This window comes from Macaca thibetana, chromosome 3 (assembly GCF_024542745.1).
Source record: "Macaca thibetana thibetana isolate TM-01 chromosome 3, ASM2454274v1, whole genome shotgun sequence".
Classification (NCBI taxonomy): Eukaryota; Metazoa; Chordata; class Mammalia; order Primates; family Cercopithecidae; genus Macaca; species Macaca thibetana.
The window spans coordinates 130,157,448-130,185,067 of NC_065580.1; the positions used below are offsets into that span (position 1 = coordinate 130,157,448).

The 27,620-nt window shown below is 50.1% G+C and overlaps 1 protein-coding gene and 1 pseudogene across 5 annotated transcripts in view; both read left to right on the forward strand.

Annotated features, from left to right (window-relative positions):
* RABGEF1 (RAB guanine nucleotide exchange factor 1) overlaps positions 1 to 3,076 on the forward strand; it is an 82,454-nt gene extending 79,378 nt beyond the window's left edge. For 4 of the 5 annotated variants that reach the window (XM_050783575.1, XM_050783578.1, XM_050783576.1 and 1 more), the window contains exon 9: positions 206 to 3,076. In XM_050783575.1, the coding sequence (XP_050639532.1) occupies positions 206 to 604 (399 nt within the window). In that variant the 3' untranslated portion in view covers positions 605 to 3,076. The remainder of the gene's footprint in view (positions 1 to 205) is intronic. The other variant, XM_050783577.1, reaches the window with a different exon arrangement.
* Positions 3,077 to 25,245: 22,169 nt separating this feature from the next.
* LOC126950302 (guanine nucleotide-binding protein subunit alpha-11-like) lies at positions 25,246 to 26,606 on the forward strand (annotated as a pseudogene).
* Positions 26,607 to 27,620: the final 1,014 nt, after the last annotated feature.

Genomic DNA, 27,620 nt, shown 5'->3' on the forward strand with positions numbered 1-27,620 from the left:
CCCCAGAGCTCCTGGGAGTGTACAGGAAGCATGACCGGGAATAGGAGTAGGTAATTTTCCAGGCTGAGTTACACGGAAGTTCATGAGTTTGTTTTGTTTACTTTTGCTTCTATTTTAAATTCTCTGTGATCAAAAGATTTTTACAAATCGATTGGAGTATGCGTAGCTTTCCTAATATGACTGTATTAACGTCCTCTTCTTGTAGTGCTGTGCCGTGGCTTTCATTGAGAAGTTAGACGCCCAGTCTTTGAATTTAAGTCAGGAGGATTTTGATCGCTACATGTCTGGCCAGACCTCTCCCAGGAAGCAAGAAGCTGAGAGTTGGTCTCCTGATGCTTGCTTAGGCGTCAAGCAAATGTATAAGAACTTGGATCTCCTGTCTCAGTTGAATGAACGACAAGAAAGGATCATGAATGAAGCCAAGAAACTGGAAAAAGACCTCATAGATTGGACAGATGGAATTACAAGAGAAGTTCAAGACATTGTTGAGAAATACCCGCTGGAAATTAAGCCTCCAAATCAACCGTTAGCAGCTATTGACTCTGAAAACATTGAAAATGATAAACTTCCTCCACCACTGCAACCTCAAGTTTATGCAGGATGATCACAGTTTACATGGAGAGTATTTATTTGAGCCTAAATTGTAGGTAGCCCTTACTACACTCAACTGATTGGGATCTAGAATGTAACTAAATTGCTTATAAATGTCAGAGCATTTTTAAAGGTACAGTATATGGGGATTGTTTTGTTTTGTTTTTCCTAGCAGGGGAAGCTTAGTTAATAATAAAATACTATTTATTTGAGTTACTGATACAGATTCATTTAAGGCTTGTGTGCAAATTTTGTCTCAATCTTTTTCCCCTCCATGATTCTCCTATGTGCTTCCTCTGGCATTCACTGTGGTTTGGTAAATAATTGCCTTTTAAAGGACAAAACAAATGAATGCTACAAAGTGTATGTCCACAGTTCGAAATAATTTTATAATTGTAAAGATAGAAATTATATTGATAAGTAAATATGTAAAATTGTAAATATGTAAAAAAAAGAATGGTGTCTGCTGTGCATGGCATTTTATATGTTAATTTTTTAGTTTAAAATGAAGTATATTGAATGTTTGCCTTTAGCACCATTTTATTTGGTTTGTCCTACTAAAATGACTCGAGAAGTGTTTAGACAAACTCCCCTTAAGATGTGCACTCCATCTTTAAGAACGTATTAGCCCTAACTTTGAGGTTCTTTATAGTCAGAGACTATGACACCACTAAGGTTCAGAATAAATTTTAGGCCACATAAAATTGCTGTTTAATGTAGTCAATGGAAGACTTTAAACCATGCTTCTAGCTTATTTTTCCCTCATTCATTCAGCAAATCTCTGTTGGGTTCTTCAGTGAGAAGGAGCAGGCACTGGGCCTGGAATGGAAGGCGGGAATGAACTGGCCTCCCATGGTGAGAGGTGACAGGGTCCCTCAGCTGTGAGATGCAGGGGGCGCCTTGCAGCCTCCATAATGTACATTTGACTCTCCAACAGTCCAGACACATTTTCTGAACCTCTTTCAGCACATTTCAGCCTCGGGACTGTTCACATTAGTGGCCTGAGAGGTGTTTGCCGTGGGGCCACCCTGTGCCTGGGGGAATATTCAGCAACATTCCTGCCATCCATACCCACGAGATGCCAGTAGCACCCCCCAGAGCTGTGAACAGGTCTCTCCAGACATAGTCAGATGTCTCCTGGGGCCATATCACCCTCCATTAAGAACCACTGATCTCTTTTACAAACCAGGAGTTATGCTCCTGGTGGTTAATATGGTGTAACCAAAGAATCTTGCACTCAATGCACAGTGTGATGTTAACTAAATGAGTAAAATATTTAGGAGGCTCAACAGCTACCTGCATTGTAGAACCTTTTCTTATCTCAGAAGAACCTTCCATAACCTAAATATACCATTAATGATGATTCTTCCATTCAGTGACTTCCATAGATTATGCAGCTATACTTGTGAAATAGTGCATGAGGCCCCAGGGCACCGTTCTGGAACAGCGTCACTTCACACAGGCAGCTGAGAAAGGTTCCCTTGCTTTTCCAGTATCTTCCTAAGGATGGAGCCCAAAATTGCAGAGCAGTAATTTTGGAATAAAACCAGGGTGGGTATAAAACTTCTTATTCTTAAATTTACATGTAAGGGCCGGGCATGGTGGCTCAAGCCTGTAATCCCAGCACTTTGGGAGGCCAAGATGGGCGGATCACGAGGTCAGGAGATCAAGACCATCCTGGCTAACATGGTGAAACCCCATCTGTACTAAAAATACAAAAAACTAGCCGGGCGAGGTGGCAGGCCCCTGTAGTCCCAGCTACTCAGGAGGCTGAGGTAGGAGAATGGCGTAAACCCGGGAGGCGGAGCTTGCAGTGAGCTGAGATCGCGCCGCTGCACTCCAGCCTGGGCGACAGAGCAAGGCTCCGTATCATCTGTCTCAAAAAAAAAAAAAAAAATTTACATGTAAGGTCTATCAAGCTTGACACATCTGTGTCATCATGCACTGAAGACAGGAAGCAGTTCACTCAGTCAGCTGGTTCCCAAGCTCGCACAGAAGGTGATGAGTTACTATCAAATGCCAGTGAGAATCTTCGTATAGAATAACCTGGGCCCAAGTGATTTCAGTAAAAAACTTCCCTTTCTTTGGTTTAATTTTCTATGTGCTTTTAGGTGCGAATCCAGATATGTGGTCTTAATTCCTCCTGGAAATACACAGTTCTTTTAGTTACTGTACACTCTGTTTGTTCAATAAACTGCATATCAACTTCCCTCAAAAGCTGACTTTTTTGGGTCTCTTACATACCATAAAGTAGGTCATTGAATTGATTTTTTTTGGAAGTATCTCATATTGGTTAAATTCTTCTGGTATGGACTCTTGCCTTATATAGAGGTTTCTATTTTTCTTAAGTCAGCATCAATACAATGGCCGGAGTTTCTGTTTTTGCAACAAGAAGGTGTTGGTATTTTATGTAGGGTAAATGTGAATGGAATACACCTTTGGAGCTGAAGTCGTTATCAATAAAGTTTCATAATCCATCCCTCTTTCAAAAATTGATTTGGTTCTTTCTTAGGAAAATATACATTATTATTAATATTCTCATGCTACAGAGGTTTTCTGGTTAAGCTATACCTAAAAATGAAACATGAAAGACATTTGCCAGTTAAAATTAAGAAGACAAGAATATTTGCTGTCACCACAATCAACCTTGTTCTGGCAGTCTTCAAACAGACATAAAAGTAGAGGAAAAAGGAGTTAACATAATCAGTATAGAGCTGTTATTGTCTGGTGGTGAGGACATGAACTCTGGAGCTGGAAGACTTGGATTTGGTTTTGAATTTTATTCCGCTAGTTATTAGCTAATTGGCCCTAAACAAATCTCTTGTTTGAGATCCGTCAGCTGTGAAATGGGGTTAATAATATTACTGCTTCATGGGGTTGTTGTCCGAACTTAGAAAAAATGATAGCTATTATTTGTAGATGGTTATTTTATGTAGAAAACTCAAGAGAAGGCTGGGTGTGGTGGCTCACGCCTGTAATCGCTTTTGGAGGCAAGGCAGGAGGACTGCTTGAGGCCAGTAGTTTGAGAGCAATGTCAGCAACATTTTGTAGAGACCCCCCTCTCTACAAAAACTACTAGCTGGGTGTGGTAGTGTGTACCTGTAGTCCCAGCTATTGCGGAGGCTAAGGTGGGAAGATCACCTAAGCCCAGGAATTTGAGGTGGCAGTGAGCTGTGATCTCACCACTGCATGCCAGCCTGAGATCCTGTCTCGAAAAAATTAAAAAAAAAAAAAAAAAAAAGGGCCGGGCGCGGTGGCTCAAGCCTGTAATCCCAGCACTTTGGGAGGCCGAGACGGGTGGATCACGAGGTCAGGAGATCGAGACCATCCTGGCTAACACGGTGAAACCCCGTCTCTACTAAAAAAATACAAAAAAACTAGCCGGGCGAGGTGGGGGGCGCCTGTAGTCCCAGCTACTCGGGAGGCTGAGGCAGGAGAATGGCGGGAACCCGGGAGGCGGAGCTTGCAGTGAGCTGAGATTCGGCCACTGCACTCCAGCCTGGGCGACAGAGCCAGACTCAGTCTCAAAAAAAAAAAAAAAAAAAAAAAAACCCAAGAGAATTTATATTGAAACTATAGAATTTCATCTCTATATTAGTGAGAGATGAAATTCAAAAATAGCCATAAAAGCTAACTGTACAAAATGACTTTCCTATATACCATTACTAACCACTTAGCAAACATTATGGAGAAAAAATCAATTTGCAATAGAAACATATAAATCACCTATGGAGAACAAGAGCTTTCAGGATCAATATGAAAAACAGAAAATTGAGAAGCACAAAGGTGTGTCTGCACAGGGTCCCATGCTTGAACTTTAGGGCTTTGTAGCTGCCATCGTGAAATTCTTTTTTGGTTTGGGTTTTTTTTTTTTTTTTTTTTGTGGGGAGGGAATAGGGTCTGGCTCTGTCACCCAGGCTGTGGAGTGCAGTGGTGCGAACATAACTCGCAGCAGCCTGGACCTCCTGGGCTCAAGCTAGCCTCCCATCTCAGCCACCTGAGTAGCTGAGACTACACATGTACGCCACTGCACCCAGCTAATTTTTAAATTTTTTATAGAGACAGACTCTCACTATGTTGTCCTGGCTGGGTTTTTTTGTTTGTTTGGTTTTTGGTGTTTTTTTTGAGATGGAGTCTCACTCTGTCACCCAGGCTATAGTGCAGTGGCCCAATCTCAGCTCACTGCAACCTTCGCCTCCTGGGTTCAAGTGATTTTCCTGCCTCAGCCTCCCAAGGAGCTGGGACTACAGGTGTGTGTCACCACGCCCAGTTAATTTTTTGTATTTTTAGTAGAGATGGGGTTTCAGGCCGGGCGCGGTGGCTCAAGCCTGTAATCCCAGCACTTTGGGAGGCCGAGACGGGCGGATCACGAGGTCAGGAGATCGAGACCATCCTGGCTAACACGGTGAAACCCCGTCTCTACTAAAAAAATACAAAAAACTAGCCGGGTGAGGTGGCGGGCGCCTGTAGTCCCAGCTACACAGGAGGCTGAGGCAGGAGAATGGCGTAAACCCGGGAGGCGGAGCTTGCAGTGAGCTGAGATCCGGCCACTGCGCTCCAGCCCCAGCGACAGAGCGAGACTCCATTTCAAAAAAAAAAAAAAAAAAGAGATGGGGTTTCACCATGTTAGCCAGGATGGTCTTGATCTCCTGAACTCGTGATCCACCTGCCTCGGCCTCCTGAAGTGCTGGGATTACAAGGTGTGAGCCACCACGCCTGGCGGTCCGGGCTGGTCTTAAAGTCTTGGGCTCAAGCAATCCTCCCACCTTGGCTTCCTAATGTGCTGGGATTACAGGCATGAGCCTCCATGCCCCGCTCTGCCAAAAAAAGAAATTTGTACTTAGTTTTTTCCCCCCAGGTTCCTCTGTGTGTTAAAAAAGGTTGAATGGGGAACCTGAAATTCCTCCTTTCCTGCTCTTGGAAATGTAGGGCACTTCCCTTTCTCCACAGTGTCAGTAGACGTTGTGTGGAGACTGAACTTCCAGCCCTGCCTGGTGAGAATGAAGTGTTTGTTCCTGTCCTCTCCACCCTCTCTGTGGTATTGGTCAGGGCTGAGAGGGGAGCCTGGATTTCTACCTCCACCCGTGGTAATGAGGTCGCAACTCCCTTTTCCCACCAGTGTGATGTTGGCTAAAGAATATTTAAATCAGATTGAGAGCCTCCTAATATAACACCCCAAACTTTCAAGATACAATAAAAAAAATCACTCACCATCTGAGGGCAGTGGCTCCCACCTGTAATCCCACCACCTTGGGAGGCCAAGGTAGGCGGATCACCTGAGGTCAGGAGTTCATGACCAGCCTAGCCAACATAGCCGAACCTCATCTCTACTAAAAATACAAAAATCAGCTGGGCGTGGTGTTGGGCGCCTGTAATCTCAGCTACTCAGGAGGCTAAGGCAGGAGAATCACTTGAACCCAGGAGGCGGAGGTTGCAATGAATCGAGATCGTTCCACTGCACTCCAGTCTGGGAGACAAAGTGAGACTCTGCCAAAAAAAAAAAAAAAAAAAAAAAAAAACCGCAACAAACAAAAAAACACAAAAAGGCCGGGCACAGTACCTCATGCCTGTAATCCTAGCACTTTGGGAGGCTGAGGCGGGCAGATCACCTGAGGTCAGGAGTTCCAGACTAGCCTGGCCAACATGACAAAACCCTGTCTTTACTAAAAGTACAAAAATTAGCCAGGTGTGGTGGTGGGAGCCTGTAGTCCTAGCTACTCAGAAGGCTGAGGCAGGAGAATCGCTTGAACCCGGGAGGCGGAGGTTGCAGTAGGCTGAGATCATGCCATTGTATTCCAGCATGGACAACAAGAATAAAACTCCTTCTCAACAAACAAACAAAAAAGTGCTAGCATGCCACCATCTCGCTCTCTTTTTTTTTGTTTTTTGAGACAGTGTCTTGCTCTGTCACCCAGGCTGGAGTGCAGTGGCACGATCTCAGCTCAATGCAACCTCCGCCTCACAGGTTCAAGCAATTCACCCGCTTCAGCCTCCCAAGTAGCCGGGATCACAGGTGCGCGCCACCTCGCCCGACTAATTATTGTATTTTTTTGGTAGACACGGGTTTTTGCCATGTTGGCCAGGCTGGTCTTGAACTCCTGGCCTTAAGTGATCCATCTGCCTCGGCCTCCCAAAGTGCTAGGATTACAGGCGTGAGCCACTGCACTCGGCCTCTGATTTCTTTTCTTAAAAATAGACATAGAGGGGGAGGGATAGCATTAGGAGATATACCTAATGTAAATGACGAGTTAATGGGTGCAGCACACCAACATGGAACATGTATACATATGTAACAAACCTGCACATTGTGCACATGTACCCTAGAACCTGCATGTTGTGCACATGTACCCTAATTATTACACTTAAAGTATAATAATTTAAAAAATAGGTATAGAGACGGGTTCTATGTTGCCCAGGCTGGTCTTGAACTCTTGGCCTCAAACCATCCTCCCTCCTTGACCTCCCCAAGTGCTGGAATTACAGGCGTGAGGTGCTGCGCCTGCCTCCTATTCTGATTTCAAAGCACTAAGACCACAGCTGATTGCTGAATAAGGAGTGGGCGTGTCAGCTACCTCAGTGGGGACGGCCGGCGGCGGGGAGCAGACAGGCTCCTGGGCCCTGTACTCTCCCACCACCCAGTTCCCCCCACCATCCACCTGTAGGCACCCCCTCTCCCCTGGAGTCTCTAACACAGAGCTGGCAGGGTACAGCCGGGCCTGGGCTGCCAACCTGGCTTGCCTGGTTCCTTAGGCCCTGAGGTTGGGGGCCAGCTCCTCCCCACTTCCAGCCTGGCCCTCCAAACCCAAACCAGGTCAAGGTCATGGTGCTGGGACAACAGACCTCCCCCTGAGCTCAACCTTACCTTGAAAGCCCTGTCTCTTCAGGTTCTCGTCCACCAGAGGGTCCCCGGAGTCCCTCTCTGGGGGCAGGGCAGGGGGAGAGAAGCCAAGTGAGGAGGCAGTTCCTGGGACCCAAGATGGCATCGTTAGGGGAAACCCAGTGCGGGGGTGTGGGGAGAATGCCAGGGCCAGGATGGGAGCAGGACAGAGGCAGCAGGAGGAGGGGCTGGTGGCAGAGGCCCCTGGGGCCCTCCCTTGCCCACCCACACCACGGCCCACAACCCTGCGCTGGGTACCTTGACTCTCCACGATGGGCTCTTTGAGCAGCTCAGGCCTGGAAAACACAAGTGGGGGCTATCACAGAGGTCCCTCCAAGCATCTGTGGGACTGCCCAGCCCTCCCCTCTGGGCCTCCGTCTGCATATCCCTGTAATGGACCCTCCTGGGCCCGCACAGTTCAGGCCTGGAGTCCCTGTCGCCCCATGTGTGGAATCTGGGGGGCTGCGCTGGGCTTGAAGGGTCCAGCTGGGAGTGAGACCCGCCCAGTCCTGAACACAACTGTCTGATATCTCACTCCTGCTCCCAGGACATTGCACGATTGTCACTGCCGGGGATTGGAGCAGGCGGCCTCAGAGGGCCTCCCGTGGAGCTGGTTTAAAGTGTAGAAACAAGGTCTGGTGCAGTAACTCATGCCTGTAATCCCAGCATTTTGGGAGGCCGAGGAGGATGGATCACTTGAGGTCAGGAGTCTGAGACCAGCCTGGCCAACATGGTGAAACCCATCTCTACTGAAAATACAAAAAATCAGCTGGGTGTGGTGGCAGGCACCTATAATCCCAGCAAGTCGGGAGGCTGAGGGAGGGAAATCGCTTGAACCCAGGAGGGGGAGGTTGCAGTGAACTGAGATAGCGCCACTGCACTCCAACCTGGGTGACAAAGCAAGACTCTGTCTCTAAATAAATAAATAAATAAATAAATAAATAAAGTGTAGAAACAGTCGGGGCCCACTACATAGCAAGAACTCCAAGCTTCTGGAAAGGTCTGAGATCTATGGCTCACATCTGAGACTGCTGTGTCACTGCAGTCGGGAGCACCAGTGACCAAGCCCAGCTCCGTATTATACTAATGTCTTTAGCTCCACAGACTCCAGAAAGCCTTGCCCGGACATGAGTCAACCTTCTTTATCATAGAGCACTGCTTCTTAAGGCCCCATCTTCAGCACAACTTGTCCCCTTAGAGCAAGCCTGTTGGGGGGCTGGGGTTTGTGGTGGGTAGAGGACACTGGGAAAATCATGCTGGCCAGAGCAGGGCTGTCGGGGGATGGCAGGGTGGGCCATGGAGTGCAGAGGTAATGAACTCTCTGGAGAGGTAATGGACTTGGAGAGGTAATGAGCTCTCTGTCACAGGGGTAATCAAGCAGCAGCACCTAGGAGTCTCTGCCTGGGAGTGAGACCAAGGGCCAAACTCTCAGGGAGGGCACCCCCTGGGTCCCCAGTAGATGAGGATTTGGTGCCCACTCTGGCGGTGGGCTTCTGTACAGTGCCAGGCACAGAGCTGAGGTCACGGGGCCAGGGCTGGGAGTGGGAAGCATAGCCCTGCCTTGAACCACAGTCTCGGGAGCTAGAAAAGGCTTCGGACTGCATTTAGGCCCCTCCTGTTTATGGGAGAACTCAGGTTCCGAAAGGGGAAGCGAGTTCCCAACAGTAACCTCAGAGAGGCCGAAGCTGGGCAGAGCCCCTGAGTCCAGGTCCAAGTAGTGACAGTGGTTCTGCTTAAAAAGCACAGCCGGCTGCCAAGGCCACGGGGAGTAACAGGAGGAGCTGGCCTCAAACCCACCAGATGGCCTCTCCCGTCGGCCACTGCGCTAACCTGCCTCCCTTTCCAAATGACAGGTGGAGAAAGCCATCGTGACTTTAAAAACTGCTCATGGCTGGGCGCGGTGGCTCAACCTGTAATCCCAGCACTTTGGGAGGCTGAGGCAAGGGGATCGCTTTGAGCCCAGGAGTTTGAGACCAGCTTGGGCAACATAGCGAGACTCCCCTTCTCTATAAAAAATGTAAAAATTAGCCAGGTGTGGTGGCGTGCTCCTGCCGTCCCAGCTACTCAGGAGGCTGAGGCAGGATTGCTTGAGCCCCGGAGTTTAAGGCTGCAGTGAGTTATGACTGTGACACTCCAGCTTGGGCTACAGAAAGACCTGTCTCTTAAAACAAATGCTTATGGCCAGGCATGGTGGCTCGCACCTGTAATCCCAGCTACTTGGGAGGCTGAGGCAGGAGAGTTGCTTAAACCTGGAAGGTGGAGGCTGCAGTGAGCCGAGATGGTACCACTGTACTCCAGCCTGGGTGACAGAGCGAGACTCTGTCTCAAAAAAATCCACAAAAGGCCGGGCATGGTGGTTCACGCCTCTAATCCCAGCACTTTGGGAGGCCAAGGTGGACAGATCACTTGAGGCCAGCCTGGCCAACATGGTGAAACCCCGTCTCTACTAAAAATACAAAATTTAGCCAGGCGTAGTGACATGCGCCTGTTATCCCAGCTACTCAGGAGGCTGAGGCAGGGGAATCGCTTGAACCCGGGAGGCGGATGTTGCAGTGAGCCGAGATCACGCCACTGTACTCCAGCCTGGGCAACAGAGTGAGTGAGACTCTCTCAAAAACTAGGGAAAAAAAACACAAAAACAAAAAACCAATGCTCATGAGCACAAGATGTCTCTACACAGAACCATAGAAAATGTCACTCATGAGGACTTGCTGTTGAATGGGCACCTAACCTCAAGCTGCCCGGGTGCCCCTGGTTTATGCTTTGAGGGAGTGGGCGTTGAAAGCAAAAACCAAAACAAAAACCAGAATGAGAGCCTGTCTCTAAGAACTTTTAAAAAATAAAATAACATTCAAACTCTTTTTTTTTTTTTTTTTTTTTTTTTTTGAGACGGAGTCTTGCTCTGTCGCCCAGGCTGGAGTGCAGTGGCCGGATCTCAGCTCACTGCAAGCTCCGCCTCCCGGGTTCACGCCATTCTCCTGCCTCAGCCTCCCGAGTAGCTGGGACTATAGGCGCCCGCCACCTCACCCGGCTACTTTTTTTGTATTTTTTAGTAGAGATGGGGTTTCACTGTGTTAGCCAGGATGGTCTCGATCTCCTGACCTCATGATCCGCCCGTCTCGGCCTCCCAAAGTGCTGGGATTACAGGCTTGAGCCACCGCGCCCGGCCTCAAACTCTTTAAGCTGGCCCCAAACCCATGTGATCTGGCCCCTGCCCACCTTTTTATTTTTCTTTTAATTAATTAATTAATTAATTTATTTATTTATTTATTTTTGAGACAGAGTTTTTTTTTTGCTCTTGTCACCCAGGCTGGAGTGCAGTGGCACAATCTCAGCTCTCTGCAACCTCTGCCTCCCAGGTTCAAGCAATTCTCCTGCCTCAGTCTCCTGAGTAGCTGGGATTACAGATTACAGGCCCCCCTCACCCCCCATGCCTGGCCAATTTTTGTATTTTTAGAGACGGGGTTGCACCGTGTTGGCCAGGCTGGTCTTGGACTTCGGACCTCAGGTGATCCACCTTCCTCGACCTCCCAAAGTGCTGGAATTACAGGCGTGAGCCACTACTCCTGACCTGTTTTTCTTTTTTATAGAGGTAAGGTCTCACTATGCTGCCTAGGCTGTTCTCAAACTCCTGAGCTCAAGCAATCCTCCCACCTCAGCCTCCCAAAGTGGTAGGATTACAGGCGTGGACCACCGTGCCTGGTCCCTTGCTACCTCTTTGGCCTCAATCTCACCATCCTTCCCTCACTCAGCCTGCAGCAGCTACAAGGGCACCTTGCGAGCCTTCAAACACACAAGCACGTTCTTGCCTTAGGGACTTTGCATGACTTTTTCTCTGTCCCCACAGTCTTTTTTTTTTTTTTTGAGACAGAGTCTCCCTCTGTCACCCAGGCTGGAGTGCAATGGCGTGATCTCGGCTCACTGCAACCTCCACCTCCTGGGTTCAAGCGATTCTCCTGCTTCAGCCTCCTGAATAGCTCGGATTACAGGCACACACGACCACGCCAGGCTAATTTTTGTATTTTTAGTAGAGACGGGGTTTCACCATGTTGGTCAGGCTGGTCTCAAACTCTTGACCTCATGATCTGCCTGCCTCAGCCTCCCAACGTTCTGGGATTACAGGGTGAGCCACTGCGCCTGGCCTGCTCCCACACTCTTTATGCACCACCTGGCTGGCCCTCTCCCTTCATTGGGTCACTGCTCCAGTGTCACCTCCTTATCCAGGTTCCTCCTGTCCCTCTCTCCCCCTCACTCTGAGTTACGTCCTGTCACAGCAGTTATCTCTACCTGACATGATACTGTGATTTTGTCTGGGTGACATCAGCAACTCCAGGGCAGGACTTGGTGGCATTTACCACTGGGCTGCAAGCCTGGGACCCGGCAAGCGCCCAGGATGGTTTTTTAGTTTGTTTGTCTCTTTGTATTTTATTTATTTATATTTATTTATATATTTATTTATTTTGAGAAGGAGTCTTGCTCTGTCGCCCAGGCTGGAGTGCAGTAATGTGATCTCAGCTCACTGCAAGCTCCACCTCCCAGATTCAAGTGATTCTTGAGCCTCAGCCTCCTGAGGAGCTGGGACTGCAGGTGAGCACCACCACCCCCAGCTAATTTTTGGTATTTTTAGTAGAGATAGGGTTTCACCATGTTGGCCAGGCTGGTTTCGAACTCTTGACCTCAAGTGATCCATCTGCCTTGGCCTCCCAAAGTGCTGGGATTACATGTGTGAGCCAGCACGCCCGGCCTCTCTTTGTATTTTTAAAGGGATGAGGTCTTGCTCTGTCCCCAGGCTGGAGTGCAGTGGTGCCATCATAGCTCACTGGACCTTCACATAGCAGCCTGGACCTTCTGTGCCTAAGCGATTCTTCCGCCTTCCGCCTCAGCCTCCCAAGTATCTGGGACTACAGGCACATACCACTGCACCTGGCTAATTTTTTTAATTTTAAAAATAAAATAGAGACGGGGTCACTATGTTGACCAGGCTGGTCTTGAACTCCTGGCCTCAAGTGACCCTCCCGTTTTGTCCTCCCAAAGTGCTGGGATTACAGGTGTGATAATTTTTTAATTTTTTTGTGGAGATGGGGTCTTGATACAGTGCCCAAGCTGGTCTCAAACTCCTGGGCTCAAGCGATCCTCCTGTCTGGGCCTATTACAGGCGTGAGCCCAGCCAGAATGTAATTACTTTTTTTTTTTTTTTTTTTTTTTTTTTTTGAGACAGGGTCTTACTCTGTCACCCAAACTGGAGTGCAGTGGTGCGATCATGGCTCACTGCAGCCTCAACCTCCTGGCTCAAGTGATCCTCCCACCTCAGCCTCCTGAGTAGCTGGGACTACAGGTGCATGCCACCAAGCCTAGCTTTTTTTTTTTTTTTTTTTTTTTTTTTTTGAGACAGAGTCTCGCTCTGTCGCCCAGGCTGGAGTGCAGTGGCCGGATCTCAGCTCACTGCAAGCTCCGCCTCCCCGGTTCCCGCCATTCTCCTGCCTCAGCCTCCCGAGCAGCTGGGACTACAGGCGCCCGCCACCTCGCCCGGCTAGCTTTTTGTATTTTTTTAGTAGAGACGGTGTTTCACCGTGTTAGCCAGGATGGTCTCGATCTCCTGACCTCGTGATCCGCCCGTCTTGGCCTCCCAAAGTGCTGGGATTACAGGCTTGAGCCACCGCGCCCAGCCTATTTTTTTTTTTTTTTTTCCCCTAGAGATGTGGTTTCACCACATTGCTCATGCTGGGAATCTGTTGAAGGAAACTCTCCTTCAACCAGTACAGTACTATACATGTATACAGTAGAGCCAATTACTGTGCTATAATTACACATATTCTCTTGTGAATCTTTATTTCCCTATATTTTCATACATCTGATGGGTTATATGTCTATCACAAGTTTATCCTTAAACCGCCTGAAATGCAATCTTCCCTTTTTATTTATTTATTTGTTATTTTTTGAGACAAGAGTGTCACTCTGTCCCCCAGGCTGAAATGCGGGGGTGCGATCTCGGCTCACTGCAACCTCCGCTTCTCGAGTTCAAGTGATTCTCCTGTCTTCGCCTCTTGAGTAGCTGGGATTACAGGTGCATGCCACTATGCCTGGCTAATTTTTTTTTTTTTTTGAGATGGAGTTTTGCTCTTGTTGCCCAGGCTGGAGTGCAGTGGCGCGATCTCGGCTCACTGCAACTTCTGCCTCCTGGGTTCAAGCAATTCTTCTGCCTCAGCCTCTCGAGTAGCTGGGATTACAGGCACCCACCACCACACCCGGCTAACTTTGTTTTTTTGTTTGTTTGTTTTTTATTTTTGAGATGGAGTCTCGCTCTATTGCCCAGGCTGGAGTGCAGTGGCGCAATCTTGGCTCACTCTAAGCCCCGCCTCCCAGGTTCACGCCATTCTCCTGCCTCAGCTTCCCAAATAGCTGGGACTACAGGTGCCTACTACCACACCCGGCTACCTTTTTGTATTTTTAACAGAGGCGGGGTTTCACCGTGTTAGCCAGGATGGTCTCAATCTCCTGACCTCGTGATCTGCCCACCTCGGCCTCCCAAAGTGCTGGGATTGCAGGCGTGAGCCACCACGCCTGGCCTAATTTTGTAGTTTTTAGTAGAGATGGGGTTTCTCCATATTGGTCAGGCTGGTTTCGAACTCCTGACCTCAGGTGATCCGCCTACCTTGGCCTTTCAAAGTGCTGGGATTACAGGTGTGAGCCACCGCGCCTGGCCTTCATTTCTGTATTTTTAGTAGTCCTGATCTCAAATTATCTGCCCACCTCAGCCTCCCAAAGTGCTGGGATTACAGGCATGAGCCACTATGCCCAGTTCAATCTTCCTTTTAATATGCCCAGACACACCAGGTATGTGGCTGCATTTCATCCTGGTCTGCTGAAGCCTTTGATTCTACTGCACAAATCACAACTCTTGCTCTCCAGCCCTGTTGTGTAGCTTTTCGCTATCTGCTCTTTGTGTGTCGTGGAGCAGCAGCCTCCCTCCTGGCATAGAGCAGGCCCTGCAGAAGAGCTCCCTGTCCAAGCGGGTCTCCTCGCCACTGTATGCTAAAATGACACTGTGAGTCTCCCAGTTTGAGAACCATCTATTCCCCTGGAGGAATAAACCCTTAAGAGTCTCTTGTTTCTTGCCACTTTCAAGCAAACCAAGCATAATTTTTTCTTTTCTGGTTTTTTTTTTTTTTTTTTTTTTTTTGAGACAGGGTCTTACTCTGTTCCCCAGGCTGGAGTGTAGTGGCGTGATCTCAGCTCAATGCAACCTCCGCCTCCTGGGTTCTAGTGATTCTTGTGCCTCAGTCTCCTGACGACAGGGAGATTACAGCTGGGATTGCAGGCGTGAGCCACCACGCCTGGCTAATTTGTATATTTTTAGTAGAGACAGGCTCTCACCATGTTGGCCAGGCTGGTCTCAAACTCCTGACCTCAAGTGCCCGCCTTGGCCTCCCGAAGTGCTGGGATTACAGGCATGAGGCATCGTGCCCAGCCGTAAACCAAGCCTAAATGTATGCTATTACAGTAACACAGAATTAACAAACACAGAATGGAAATATGATCCTCCCATTCCCTGTTTTGTTGTTTCATTTTTTTGAGGAGGGGTCTTGCTCTGCTACCCAGGCTGGAGTGCAATGGTGCAATCATAGCTCACTGGAGCTTTCAAACCCCTCCTGGGCTTAAGTGATCCTCCCACCTCAGCCTCCTGAATAGCTGAGATTACAGGTGTAACAGGTGTGCACCACCATGCCCAGCTAATTTAAATTTTTTTTAGAGATGGGGTCTCGTTATGTTGCCCATGCTAGTCTTGAACTCCTGGCCTCAAGTGATCCTTCTGCTTCAGCCTCCTGAGTAGCTGAGACTACAGGCATGTGCTGCCACATCAGAGCTTAAAAAAAAAAAAAAAAAAAAATTTGTAGTGACACAGTCTTGCTATGTTGCCCAGGCTGGTCTTGAACTCCTGGACTCAAGCAATCCTCCCACCTCAGCTTCCCAAAGTGCCAGGATTATAGGCATGAGCCACTGTTCCTGAAATCCCCCACCACATTTTTACTCAATAACTGCCACCACCTTCTCCAAAGGGACTTTTTATCCTAGCTGGGCACACATGGTGTATCCACGGATGCTGCCCTGGGCCCTCACTGGCAAAAACACAACATGCTCAAGGAAACAGAAAGAGCCTGGAGAAGCTACTGCCAGACTTTCCCATCCTGGGACGATGGGACATTGCCCCCAGCCCCTGGCCCAGGACACCAACACGCCAGCCTGGAGAACCCGTGAGCTGATGGGACGTTCCCATTCTGCATCTGGACAAACTGAACACTGCTCTCCTGAGACTGTGAAAGGGGTCAGCTCAGTGACTTTGGGTCTGGCAGGCCTGGGGAGCCTCATGTGTGCCAACTGCAGCCAAACCCCATCTAACACCTTGCTGTCAAAAAAAAAAAAAAAAAAAAAAGGTGAAAAGAAAAGGGGCCTGGTGCGGTGGCTCACGCCTGTAATCCCAGCACTTTGGAAGGCTAAGGTGGCTGGACCACTTGAGGTCAGTAGATCAAGACCAGCCTGGCCAACATGGTGAAACCCCATCTCTGCTAAAAATACAAAAATTAGCCAGGCGTGGTGGCCGGCACCTGTAGTCTCAGCTACTCGAGAGGCTGAGTCAGGAGAATCATTTGAACCCAGGAGGCTGTGGTTGCAGTGAGCCAAGATCGCACCACTGCACTCCAGCCTGGGAGACAGAGGTGAGACTCTGTCTAAAGAAAAAAAAAAAAGAAAAGAAATAGTGGCCAGGCATGGTGGCTCACGCCTGTAATCACTTTGGGAGGACCAGGCAGGAGATGGCTTGAGTCCAGGAGTTTGAGAACAGTCTGGGCAATGTGGCCAGACCCTCTCTCTAAAAAAATTAAATAAATAAAATAAATAAATAAATAAATAAATAAATAAATAAATAAATAAATAAATTAGCTGGGCATGGGCCGGGCGCGGTGGCTCAAGCCTGTAATCCCAGCACTTTGGGAGGCCGAGACGGGCAGATCACGAGGTCAGGAGATTGAGACCATCCTGGCTAACACAGTGAAACCCCGTCTCTACTAAAAAAAAATACAAAAAACTAGCCGGGCCAGGTGGCGGGCGCCTGTAGTCCCAGCTACTCGGGAGGCTGAGGCAGGAGAATGGCGTAAACCCGGGAGATGGAGCTTGCAGTGAGCTGAGATCCGGCCGCTGCACTCCAGCCTGGGCGACAGAGTGAGACTCCGTCTCAAAAAATATATAAAAATAAATAAATAAATAAATTAGCTGAGCATGGTGACACACACCTGTGGTCCCAGCTATTGGTGTGGCTGAGGCACAAGAGTCGCTTGATGGCAGTTCGGTGCTGCTCCTGCCCCTGGGTGCTGAGCAGGCCTGGCGCTGTCTCCTGTGGACCTGGTCGGGCCTTACCTCTTGAAGACAAACTGGATGCTATTGCTGGCCTTCAGAACCTTCTGGAACTTGGCGACCCCAAAGCAGTTGGACCTGTGGAGGGAGATGCCTTCACGCAGCTCCACCACCAACAGCTCCTCCGGGTGCATCAGAAACTTGGAGTACGGCACCTTGACGGGCTCCGAGATGCCAATGGCCTTGGCTGCAGAGACATGGCTGCTGTAAGGCCACCCAGAAGCCTCAACCCCTGTGTCCTGTGCCTATGTAGGGGGCAAAGCTGCCAGAACCCTTTTGAAGGCCTGCCAGCCTTCCTGGGAGGTGGGCAGAGTGGCCTCCCAGCTTGCAGGAAAGGACCCTGGAGCTCACAGGGCACGTGACTTGTCTGAGGTCACAGAGCCACTGAACAGCAGAGCCAGGGGATAAGAACTCAACCCATGCTTACCCCAAGGCCCACGCTGGGTCCATGCCCTCATGCCCAGGCAGCACAGAAGTCACCACTAATGGCTGCTGAGATTCGGCATTACCTCCCCCTAAGTCCACTTGACCTCACCCTTCCAGTAAGGCCCCTCCAGTGTCCCTCCTGCCACCACAGGCAACCCCACACGCTGGTGTGGCCCAACACCACGCCGTGGAATGAGCCTGATCTCTGCCACTGAGTAGTGTGGGGCCTTGGATGAGCCACACCCCTTTACCAGGCCTCAGTTCTCTTCATCTGTAAAGTGGGTCTTAAGACATGGGGATTTTGTGAGATGGGATAAAACAACATGGGGGGCTGGGCACGGTGGCTCATGCCTATCATCCCTGCACTTTGGGAGGCAGAGGCGGGCGGATTGCTTGAGGTCAGGCGTTCAAGACCAGCCTGGCCAACACAGTGAAGCCCTGTCTCTATCAAAAATACAAAAATTAGCTGGGCGTGGTGGCGGCCACCTATAATCCCAGCTACTCGGGAGAGTGAGGCAGGAGAATCGCTTGAACCTGGGAGGCAGAGGTTTCAGTGAGCCGACATTGTGCCACTGCACTCCAGCCTGGATGACAGAGTGAGACTCTGTCTCAAAACAAAAAAACAAAACAAAACAAAAAAACATGGGGAAGCACCTAGCCTCATGCCTGGCACACCACTGAGGTTAATCTTATCTTATTCTTTTCTTTTTAAGGAGGGTCCCAGCTCCTCCCTTCTCTCCCTCCCTTGTCCCTGCCCAGAGAGCAGCTCAGATGGGAGCAGGCAAGGGGATGGGTCCAAAGTCCTTCTGCAAACAGGGCAGCTGGAGGGGGCCGGGATGCCCCCAGACCCCGTCCCACTTGTTGCTCACTGTAATGTGTGTTGACGAGCAGCTCCACCTGCTTCCACAGGGGCTGGATCACGTCACTGTGGCTGTCTGGAAGGCAAAAGGCAGTCTGTTGAGGCTTTTTGGTGGCAGCTTCTTGGCTGATGTTCCTGCTCTGCTGGTACCAAGATTGGCCCTGTGGTGGGATCTTGGAATGGGGGAAGGCTGGGGCGGTGGCGGTGGATAACTTATTTCCTCAGAAATGTCACACGCAGACAGATCCACAATTCCTGGGCTCACAATCTTGTTTGTGAAATCAAATCTAGGGCACCACCGGTCTAAATGAAGATTTGGAAGGTTCTGTGTACTAGCAGTGACCATGGGTCTTTCTAGGTATGTGACTGAGTATAGTACGTGACTGAGAACTAGTGGGTACACACTAAGCCTGCGAATTGAGCACGCCGCCACCAGGTGGCAGTGGAACTGTGTTAAGACTTCCTGGTTCCTCCAGCCAGGCTGGGTTCTCTCCTTTGACACTCACTCATTCCATTCCAGGGTACTCCAGAGGTGAAACAGACCCACCCTCACCTTGGCCTCCCTCTCTCTCTGTCCTACTTCCATTCTCAGCAGGGTGGGAATTCTCATGTTCCTCAGAATGGGCGTGTCTGCTGGACACAGCCAATTTTGTGCTTTCAGGCCTCTATTCTACTTGTTCAGATAGAGGAGGCTCAGTTCCCAGTCTTAAAACCTTTGCGGAAGGCAGCAGGGTGTGTAATGAAAACAAAGCCTTGTAATTTCCCTTAGCAGTGGGAACCGCTCGCAGCTCTGACCAGGTACCTCCTAAAGACCTTCTGGAAGACGGGTCTTTAAATCTCCTCCCACCTCAGGCAGCCCACAGGACTCCCATCCCCAAACCAGGGTGCTGGAGAGAGATGGGATGGAGAGAAGGAAGAGACCCCGAGGCCAAGGGGAGGTGGAGGGCAGGGGAGAAGAGATGGGGTGGGGGTGGGCATAAAATGTGGGGGGTAGACAGGGCCTCACCCTCCATGGGCCACTCCTCGGGCTAAGGGTCCTCACTTGGACCTTTGTCTAAAAGAGAACAGAGGACGCCGGGAAGCCACGTTCATCATCTCCTAAGCCACGCACTGCTGACGTCAGACCAGAGAGCTGGGGAATGGCAGGCCAGGGGGCCCCAACTCTGAAGCATGGCACCCACTCCAATGGGCTCAGGGACCCCAATTCCGTACAGGTGCCCACCCTGGCCTTCACACAGAAGCAGGCTGAGAACATTTTGCATGCACCTCCCAAGCTAGTCTGTTTTAGACACCGAGGACACGTGGGAACAAGACAAAGTCCTTGGCCAGGCATGGTGGCTCACGCTTGTCATCCCAGCACTTTGGGAGGCCGAGGTGGGAGGCCAGGAGTTCGAGACTAGCCTGGCCAACATCGGGAAACACCGTGTCTACTAAAAATACAAAAATTGGCCGGGCCTGGTGGTAGGCACCTGTAATCCCAGCTACTCGGGAGGCTGAGACAGGAGAATCACCTGAACCTGGGAGGTCCCGTCTAAAAAAAAAAATTCCAGGTGAGAACACGGGACAATTTGTTTAAAATTGTCATCACATGAGTTAGCACATAGAAAAAAAAACATACAAAAGGGTAGATACTAGGATTACTAGTGGTTGCCTGAGGAGGATGTGACCGGAGCTTTTTCCTTCACATGTTACATATTTTTTGTTTTGTTTTGCTTTGTTTTAAGAGACAGGGTCTTGCTCTGTTGCCCAGGCTGGAGTACAGTGGTGCAATCACAGCCCACTGCAGCCTTAACCTCTTGGGCTCAAGCAAATCTCCCACCTCAGCCTCCCGAATAGTTGGGACTACAGGTATGTACCACCACATCCAGTTAATTGTTTTATTTTTTTGTAGAGATGGGATCTTGCTATGCTGCCCAGGCTGGTTGTAAACTCCTAGGATCAAGTGATCCACCTGCCTCAGTCTCCTCAGTAGCTGGAACTAGAGGCGTGCGTCACCACGGCTGGCTACTTTTAAAATTTTTTTGCAGAGAAAGGGTTTCACCATGTTGCCCAAGCTGGTCTCGAACTCCTGGGCTCAAGTGATCCTCCCACGTTGGCCTCCCAAAGTGCTAGGATTACAGACATGAGCCACTGTACCTGCTCAATGTATTACACAGTTCTGTATCATTTAACTGTTTCATATCATACATGTGTAAACAGAAAAAGCACACACATGCAAAATCCTCTAATCCATGGTGGTCCTGGACATCTCAGAATTTTCTTTTTTTGTTGTTGTTTTGTTCTTTTTGAGACAGAGTCTCGCTCTGTCACCCAGGCTGGAGCACAGTGGTACAGTCTCAGCTCACTGCTACCTGCGCCTCCTGGGTTCAAGCGATTCTTCTGCCTCAGCCTCCTGAGTAGCTGGGATTACAGGCATGCATCACCATCAGAATTTTCTTTTTCTTTTTTCTAGACAGAGTTTCGCTCTTGTCACCCAGGCTGGAGTACAGTGGTGCGATCTTGGCTCACTGTAACCTCCGCCTCCTGGGTTCAAGTGATTCTCCTGCCTCAGCCTCCCAAATAGCAGGGATTAGAGGTGCATGCCATTATGCCCAGCTAATTTTGTATTTTTAGTGGAGACGGGGTTTCACCATGTTGGCCAGGCTGGTCTCGAACTCCTGACGTCAGGTGATCCACCCGCCTTGGCCTCCCAAAGTGCTGGGGTTATAGGCGTGAGCTACCACACCCAGCCATAATTTTCTTAATTCATCGAGTTTGACTGGGGTGCCTGGGAAGGAGCCCTGCATGGGAAACGTGTTCCAGCCCAAGGCTGTGTGACCTGTGTGGGGAGGTGGCTGAGCCTGACTGAGCCTGTGTTCTGCTCTGTGAAACAAACAGCAATGGTGCTATGCTCATCCAAGGTCCCCAGCCCCTGCAGTGCCACCCAGCCTCTGGCTGTGAGTGCTGCATGGAGGCTTCTATGGTGTTTTCTAATGCCACTGCGAAACCCAGCTGGGTGCCATGTCAATTCCTTAGCTGCCACGCCATGCTGTCATCTCAGCCTGAGCTTGGCGTCAACCAAACTCTCTGGATAGCTACACCACAGACTGCTGTCAAGTCTAGTCATGCCCAGTTCGTGCTGGACAAAGCATAGTTTTTTTTCTTCATTACCAAAGTATTAGAAGTGCATCATAACTGATTTAGAAAATAAACGCAAATCAGTTTGCCTAGCACTGCTACTGTTTTGCCATACCCTTGTTTTTCCCCAGTGATTACATTTGAAACACAGTTGTAAGCAAAGCACAATCAAATTTTCTTCTTTTGCTTAGTGTTACATCCTAAGCATCCTTCCTTGTTGCCTATTTTTGTTTGTTTGTTTGTTTGTTTCTGAGATAGAGTTTCACTCTGTTGACCTGGCTGGAGTGCAGTGGCGCGATCTCGGCTGCAAACTCCGCCTCCCAAGGTAGAGTGTACAGAAAAATGTACCTCCCTGATAAGCAAAAATTGTAACATTTCCAGAGAGCAATTCAGCACAGTATGTCGTGAGCCTTAAAAATCTTTTTAGGCTGGGAGTGGTGGTGGCTCATACCTGTAATCCCAGCACTTTGGGAGGCTGAGGCAGGAGGACCACTTGAGCTCAGGAGTTTAAGACCAGCCTGGGCAATACAGTGAGACCGCATCTCTACAAAAAATTTTTAAAAATATTATTTGGGCTTGGTGGTACACACCTGTAGTTCTAGCTACTCAGAAGGCTGAGGTTGGAGGATTGCTTGCACAGCCCAGAAGGTTGAAGCTACAGTGAGCTGTGGTCACAGCACTGCACTCCAGTCTGAGTGACAGAGTGACTCTGCCTCAAAAAAAAAAAAAAAAAAATTTACTTTTTGGCACACTAACTCCATTTCTAGACATCTATCCTAAGATAATAATCAAAAACATATAAAAAATGCACATACAAATATTGACTATAGGAATAAAAGATTTCATTGTTTACATTGTACAGGTGAATGTTTAAATTATGGTACACCCATTTGTGTTATTTATTTTTAAAAATTTTGAAGTATAACTATGTAGAAAACTGTCCTAGCATAATGTTAAGCATGGTTCCAAATGTGTTTCAAAATCTGATGCAAAGCACACAGAAGGCAGGCAGGTGGGAAGGAAGGATGGGGGAAAGAAAGAAAGGAACAATGAAAAGAAGAAAAAGGAAGGAAGAAAGAAAGAAAGAAGAAGGAAAGAAAAGAAAGAGAAAGAGAAAGGAAGGAAGGAACATAGGGAGGGAAGAGGAAGGAAGGAAGATAGGGAGGGAAGAGGAAGGAAGGAATGAAGGGAGGAAGAGAGGAAGGGAGGGAAGAAAGAAAAAGAAGAAAGGAAGGAAAAAGGAAAGGAAAAAGAAAGAAAAATGAAAGAAAAGAAGCAAAGAAAGTAGGAAGGAGAGAAAGGAAAGAAATAGGAAGGTAGTGAAGGAGGGAGGGAGGAAGGAAGGAAAGAAAAGAGAAAATGGGAAAAAAAGCAAAATCTTAGCAGTAGTTACCATTGGGTTTGAGGGATAGAGGTGCTTTTAATTTTCCTTTTTAATATTCTCTAAATTTGCTATAGGGGTAGAATCATCCCCTTCTGGCAGGTTCTGAGACTTGTCTGTCCTTACTGGAATAATGAGTTGAGCCTGATGCAGTGGCTCACGCCTGTAATTCTAGAACTTTGGGAGGCTGAGGCAGGTGGATCACAAGGTCAGGAGATTGAAACTATCCTGGCTAACATGATGAAACCCCATCTCTATTAAAAATACAAAAAAATTAGCCAGGCATGGTGGCATGCGCCTGTCATCCCAGCTACTCAGGAGGCTGAGGCAGGAGAATGGCTGAAATCCGAGAGGTGGAGGTTGCAGTGAGCCGAGATCACACCACTGCACTGCAGTCTGGGTGACAGAGCGAGACTCCATCTCAAAAAAAAAAAAAAAAAAAAAGTGAGTTGTTTGCGGGGTAGGTATCTGGTTTACATTTCCTCTATAGAACTGCACATCTGCAGAATGCTTTCACTGCCAGAGAAAATTGCTTGCTCCCTTAATAAAAAGTCAATGAAGCTGAAAGAAATCTACTTCTTGGATTTGGGGTGGAAGCCCGAAGACTGGTAAGCATTCTTAAATACCGAGGAAACTCACCAAGGCACTGAGAGGGGACGGTTGTCAGGATGGACCTGAAATTCTCATGACATTTGCTGTGGGGATGGTGGGCAGGGCCTCTAGTCACTGTCTCCTGATTTGAAAAGTTAGAAGGGTGAATGAATGCACAGGACCATGATTTCAAGTGGAAACGTTATCACTTTGTAAATAATAGCAACTCATCCTGAACTCCCTACCTTGTCTGGTGAATGTAGATGAATCCATCAATGGGGGGCTGGGCTAGATGCACTTCCTTTCACACTGCGTTAATTCTGTGCCCTAAGGCCAGGCACAGTGCCTCACACCTGTAATCCCAGCACTTCAGGAGGCTGAGGCAGAAGGATCACTGGAAGCTCAGGAGTTTGAGACCAGCCTGGGCAACATAGTGAGATCCCACCTCTACAAAAAATAAAATGAAAATAAAGTTCTATGCCCTAAATCTCTGTCCAGCTCAGGCTACATATCTGTAGTGCTGATGGGCCTGCAAGCACACACAGGTTCTGGACCTTGCCTTCAGTTTATTTACAATCCAGTGGAAATGGAAAAACATGAAAAGATGCCAAGCACAGTGGCATGTGCATGTCATCGCAGCTCCTGAGGGGGCTGACACAGGAGGATGGCTTGAGCCTGAGAGTTTGAATCCAGCCTGGGCAACATAGTGAGACTCCCTCTCTTAAAAAAATAGAAGGCCGGGCGCGGTGGCTCAAGCCTGTAATCCCAGCACTTTGGGAGGCCGAGACGGGCGGATCACGAGGTCAGGAGATTGAGACCATGCTGGTTAACACGGTGAAACCCCGTCTCTACTAAAAAATACAAAAAATTAGCTGGGTGAGGTGGCGGGCGCCTGTAGTCCCAGCTACTGGGGAGGCTGAGGCAGGAGAATGGTGTGAACCTGGGAGGCGGAGCTTGCAGTGAGCTGAGATCCGGCCACTGCACTCCAGCCTGGGTGACAGAGCGAGACTCTGTCTCAAAAAAAAAAAAAAAAAAAAATAAAAAGGGCCGGGTGTGGTAGCTCATACCTGTAATCCTAGCACTTTGGGAGGCTGAGGTGGGCAGATCACCTGAGGTCAAGAGTTCAAGACCAGCCTGGCTAACATGGTGAAACCCCATCTCTACTAAAAATAGAAAAAAATTAGCATGGCATGGTGGCATGTGCCTGTAATCCCAGCTACTCCAGAGACTGAGACAGAAGAATAGCTTGAGCCCGGGAGGGAGACGTTGCAGTGAGTCGAGATCACACTAGTGCACTCCAGCCTGGAAGACAGAGTGAGACTCCATCTCCCCGGGGGGGAAAAATTGCAACTTTTGGCAGGGCATGGTGGCTCATGCCTGTAATCACAGCATTTTGGGAGGCTGAGGCTGGCAGATCACTTGAGGTTAGGACTTCGAGACCAGCCTGGCCAACGTGGTGAAACACAGTTTCTAATAAAAATTAGGCCAGGTGCAGTGGCTCATGCCTGTAACCCCAGCACTTTGGGAGGCCGAGGCGGCGGATCACGAGGTCAGGAGATGGAGACCACCCTGGCTAACACGGTGAAAAGCTATCTCTCCTAAACATACAAAAAAAATTAGCCAGGTGTGGTGGCAGGCGTCTGTAATCCCAGTTACTTGGGAGGCTGAGGCAGGAGAATCGCTGGAACCCAGGAGGCAGAGGTTACAGTGAGCCGAGATCGCGCCACTGCACTCCAGCCTGGGCAACAGAGTGAGTGAGACTCCGTCTCAAAAAAAAAAAACAAAAAACAAAAAACAAAAAAAAACCCAACTCGGGCGCTGTCGCTCGGCTGCAGAGGCTGCGGTTGGCGGTGGCTGCGGCGGCAGCGCAGGCTAAGCGGCAGCGCGGGAGTCCGCGGTTGGCGCTGCCCCAGCGGGGACCCGGCGGCTCGCAGGCAGCGGCCGAGGCGGGGCAGGGCGGGCGGGGGGCCGGTGGGCGGCGGCCGGGCCGGGACGATGACTCTGGAGTCCGTGATGGCGCGTTGCCTGAGCGATGAGGAGGTGAAGGAGCGGATCAACACCGAGATCCAGAAGCAGCTGCAGGGGACAAGCGCGACGCCCGGCGCCAGCTCAAGCTGCTGCTGCTCCGCAGGGGCGAGAGCGGGAAGAGCATCTTCATCAAACAGACGCGCATCGTCCAGGGCGCCTGCTACTGGGAGGAGGCCAAGCGCGGCTTCACCAAGCTCGTCTACCACATCTTCACCGCCACCCAGGCCACGATCCGGGCCGTGGAGATGCTGAACATCCTCCACAAGGAGGAGCAGAACAAGGCCAGTGGCTCCTGATCCGAGAGGTGGACGCAGAGAAGGTGACCACCTTCGAGCATTGGTACGTCAGCGCCATCAGGACCCTGTGGGACGACCCCGGCATCCAGGAGTGCTGCGACCGCAGGCGCCAGTGCCAGCTCTCGGACCCGGCCAAGTACTGCCTGACGGACGCTGCCCGCAGGGCCGCCTCGGGCCACCTGCCCACCCCGCAGGACGCGCTGCGGGGCCGCGTGCCCACCACCGGCATCTTTCGACCTGGAGAGCATCATCTTCAGGATGGTGGATGTGGGGGGACAGCGGTCGGCTCCAGGAAGCGGATCCACTGCTTTGGGAACCTGACGTCCATCCTGTTTCTCGTCGCCCTCAGTGAATACGACCAAGTCCTGGTGGAGTCGGACAAGGAGAACCGGGTGGAGGAGAGCAAAGCCCTGTTCCGGACCATCGTCAACTATCCCTGGTTCCAGAACTCCGTCATCCTCTTCCTCAACAAGAAGGACCTGCTGGAGGACAGTATCCTGTACTCGCACCTGGTGGGCTCCGTCCCCGAGCTGGACGGGCCCCAGCGGGACGCCCAGCGGCGCGGGAGTTCATCCTGAAGATGTTCGTGGACACGAACCCCGACGGCGACAAGATCATCTACACGAAGAACATCCGCTTCGTGCTCGCGGCCGTGAAGGGCACCATCCTGCAGCTCAACCTCAAGGAGCACAACCCGGTCTGAAAGCGCCCAGGCCCAGGGAGACCGGACGGAGACAAGGGCCCGGACAAACTTTCCTTCACACCGAGCCCGCGGCTGCCGCCGGGTGGCGCTGCTGAGCCCGGTCCGGGGCCTCTGCCTGCGGAGGAGTTGTCTTTGTTTTGTTTGTTTTTTAATATTTTTAAGAAATGGTTTTTATTTCACAGTTATCAGAGGATGTATATCTCTCCGAACACTTCGCGCGCCTTCTCACCTTTTGTCAACGGGCAAAGGCAGCCTTTTTCCGGCTTTGACTTATGACTGGCTTTTTTCTAAAAAAAAAAAAAAGAAAAGAAAAAAAGAAAACACCCAACGAAACATAAAACACACGAGTGCCCCGTGTCCCCAGCGACTCTGGGCCTCACGGAGCCCCTTGCCAGCCAGCATGGGGGTCCCCACACCAGCAGCCTCCCGCGGCTGTCCTTCCAACCCCATGTGCTTTTTCTTTCTCTTTCCCGCTTCTTTTCTTCTTCATCAGGAAAGGTGTGGAGACTCGGGGACTGACATTTTTCCCCTTTTTTAAGTTATTGACGCCCAGTGCGCCTGGCCTCTCGACAACTCAATGCTGTGTTTTGCCCACTGGTCTCCTGAAGAGGGGCTGGGGGACTCCCTCAGTCGCCCACCCTGGGAAGTGTCTAAACTTTTTTTTTTTTTTGTAAAAAGAACCGCCTGACCTCACAGGTTGAAAAAACGCCCAGGGTCCTCTAATATGGCCAGGTACCCCATCCCTCTGCAGAGGATGGGAAGGGTCCCTGGGCTGGAGTCATGGAGGCTCGGGGCTCCTCTGGGTTGTGCCTCTAGGGGCGACATTGGCTGCTTGGGGCTGCCCAGGGGCTCCAGAGGGCTGCACGGCCACCCTGCCCCAGCTGGAGTGCACCCCACTGGAGCCCAGGTGGACTGGGAGGCTGGAGGGATGTCCCCGGTAACACCCAAAGGCCACTTGGATGGGGCCATTTCTTTTCGTTTTGTTCTGCTTTGTTGTTGTCCCCAATTTGGAAACAGTGGGGGTAGAGTGGGGACTTTTACAGAATATTCCCAGGTGTGTACCGGAGACGTAGAGAGAGGGACGTGGCCAGCATCTCCATGCGTGGCCTTGTCCCAGGCACTTGTGTCCGCCTCCAAGGAGCGGGAAGCCAGCACTTGCACTTTGGCCAGGGCCACGTGGAAGGTGGCAGCAGGCGCCGGCCCTGGCAGCTTCCAGGCCTGACTGGCCACAGCCACGGTCTGATGGGGAGCCCGCCAGGCCACGGCTGCGCACTGAGCCACAGCCCGGGGGACCGCCTCCCGGGGCCCCTTTAGGCACTGAGGCACCCAGACTGGTTCTCCCC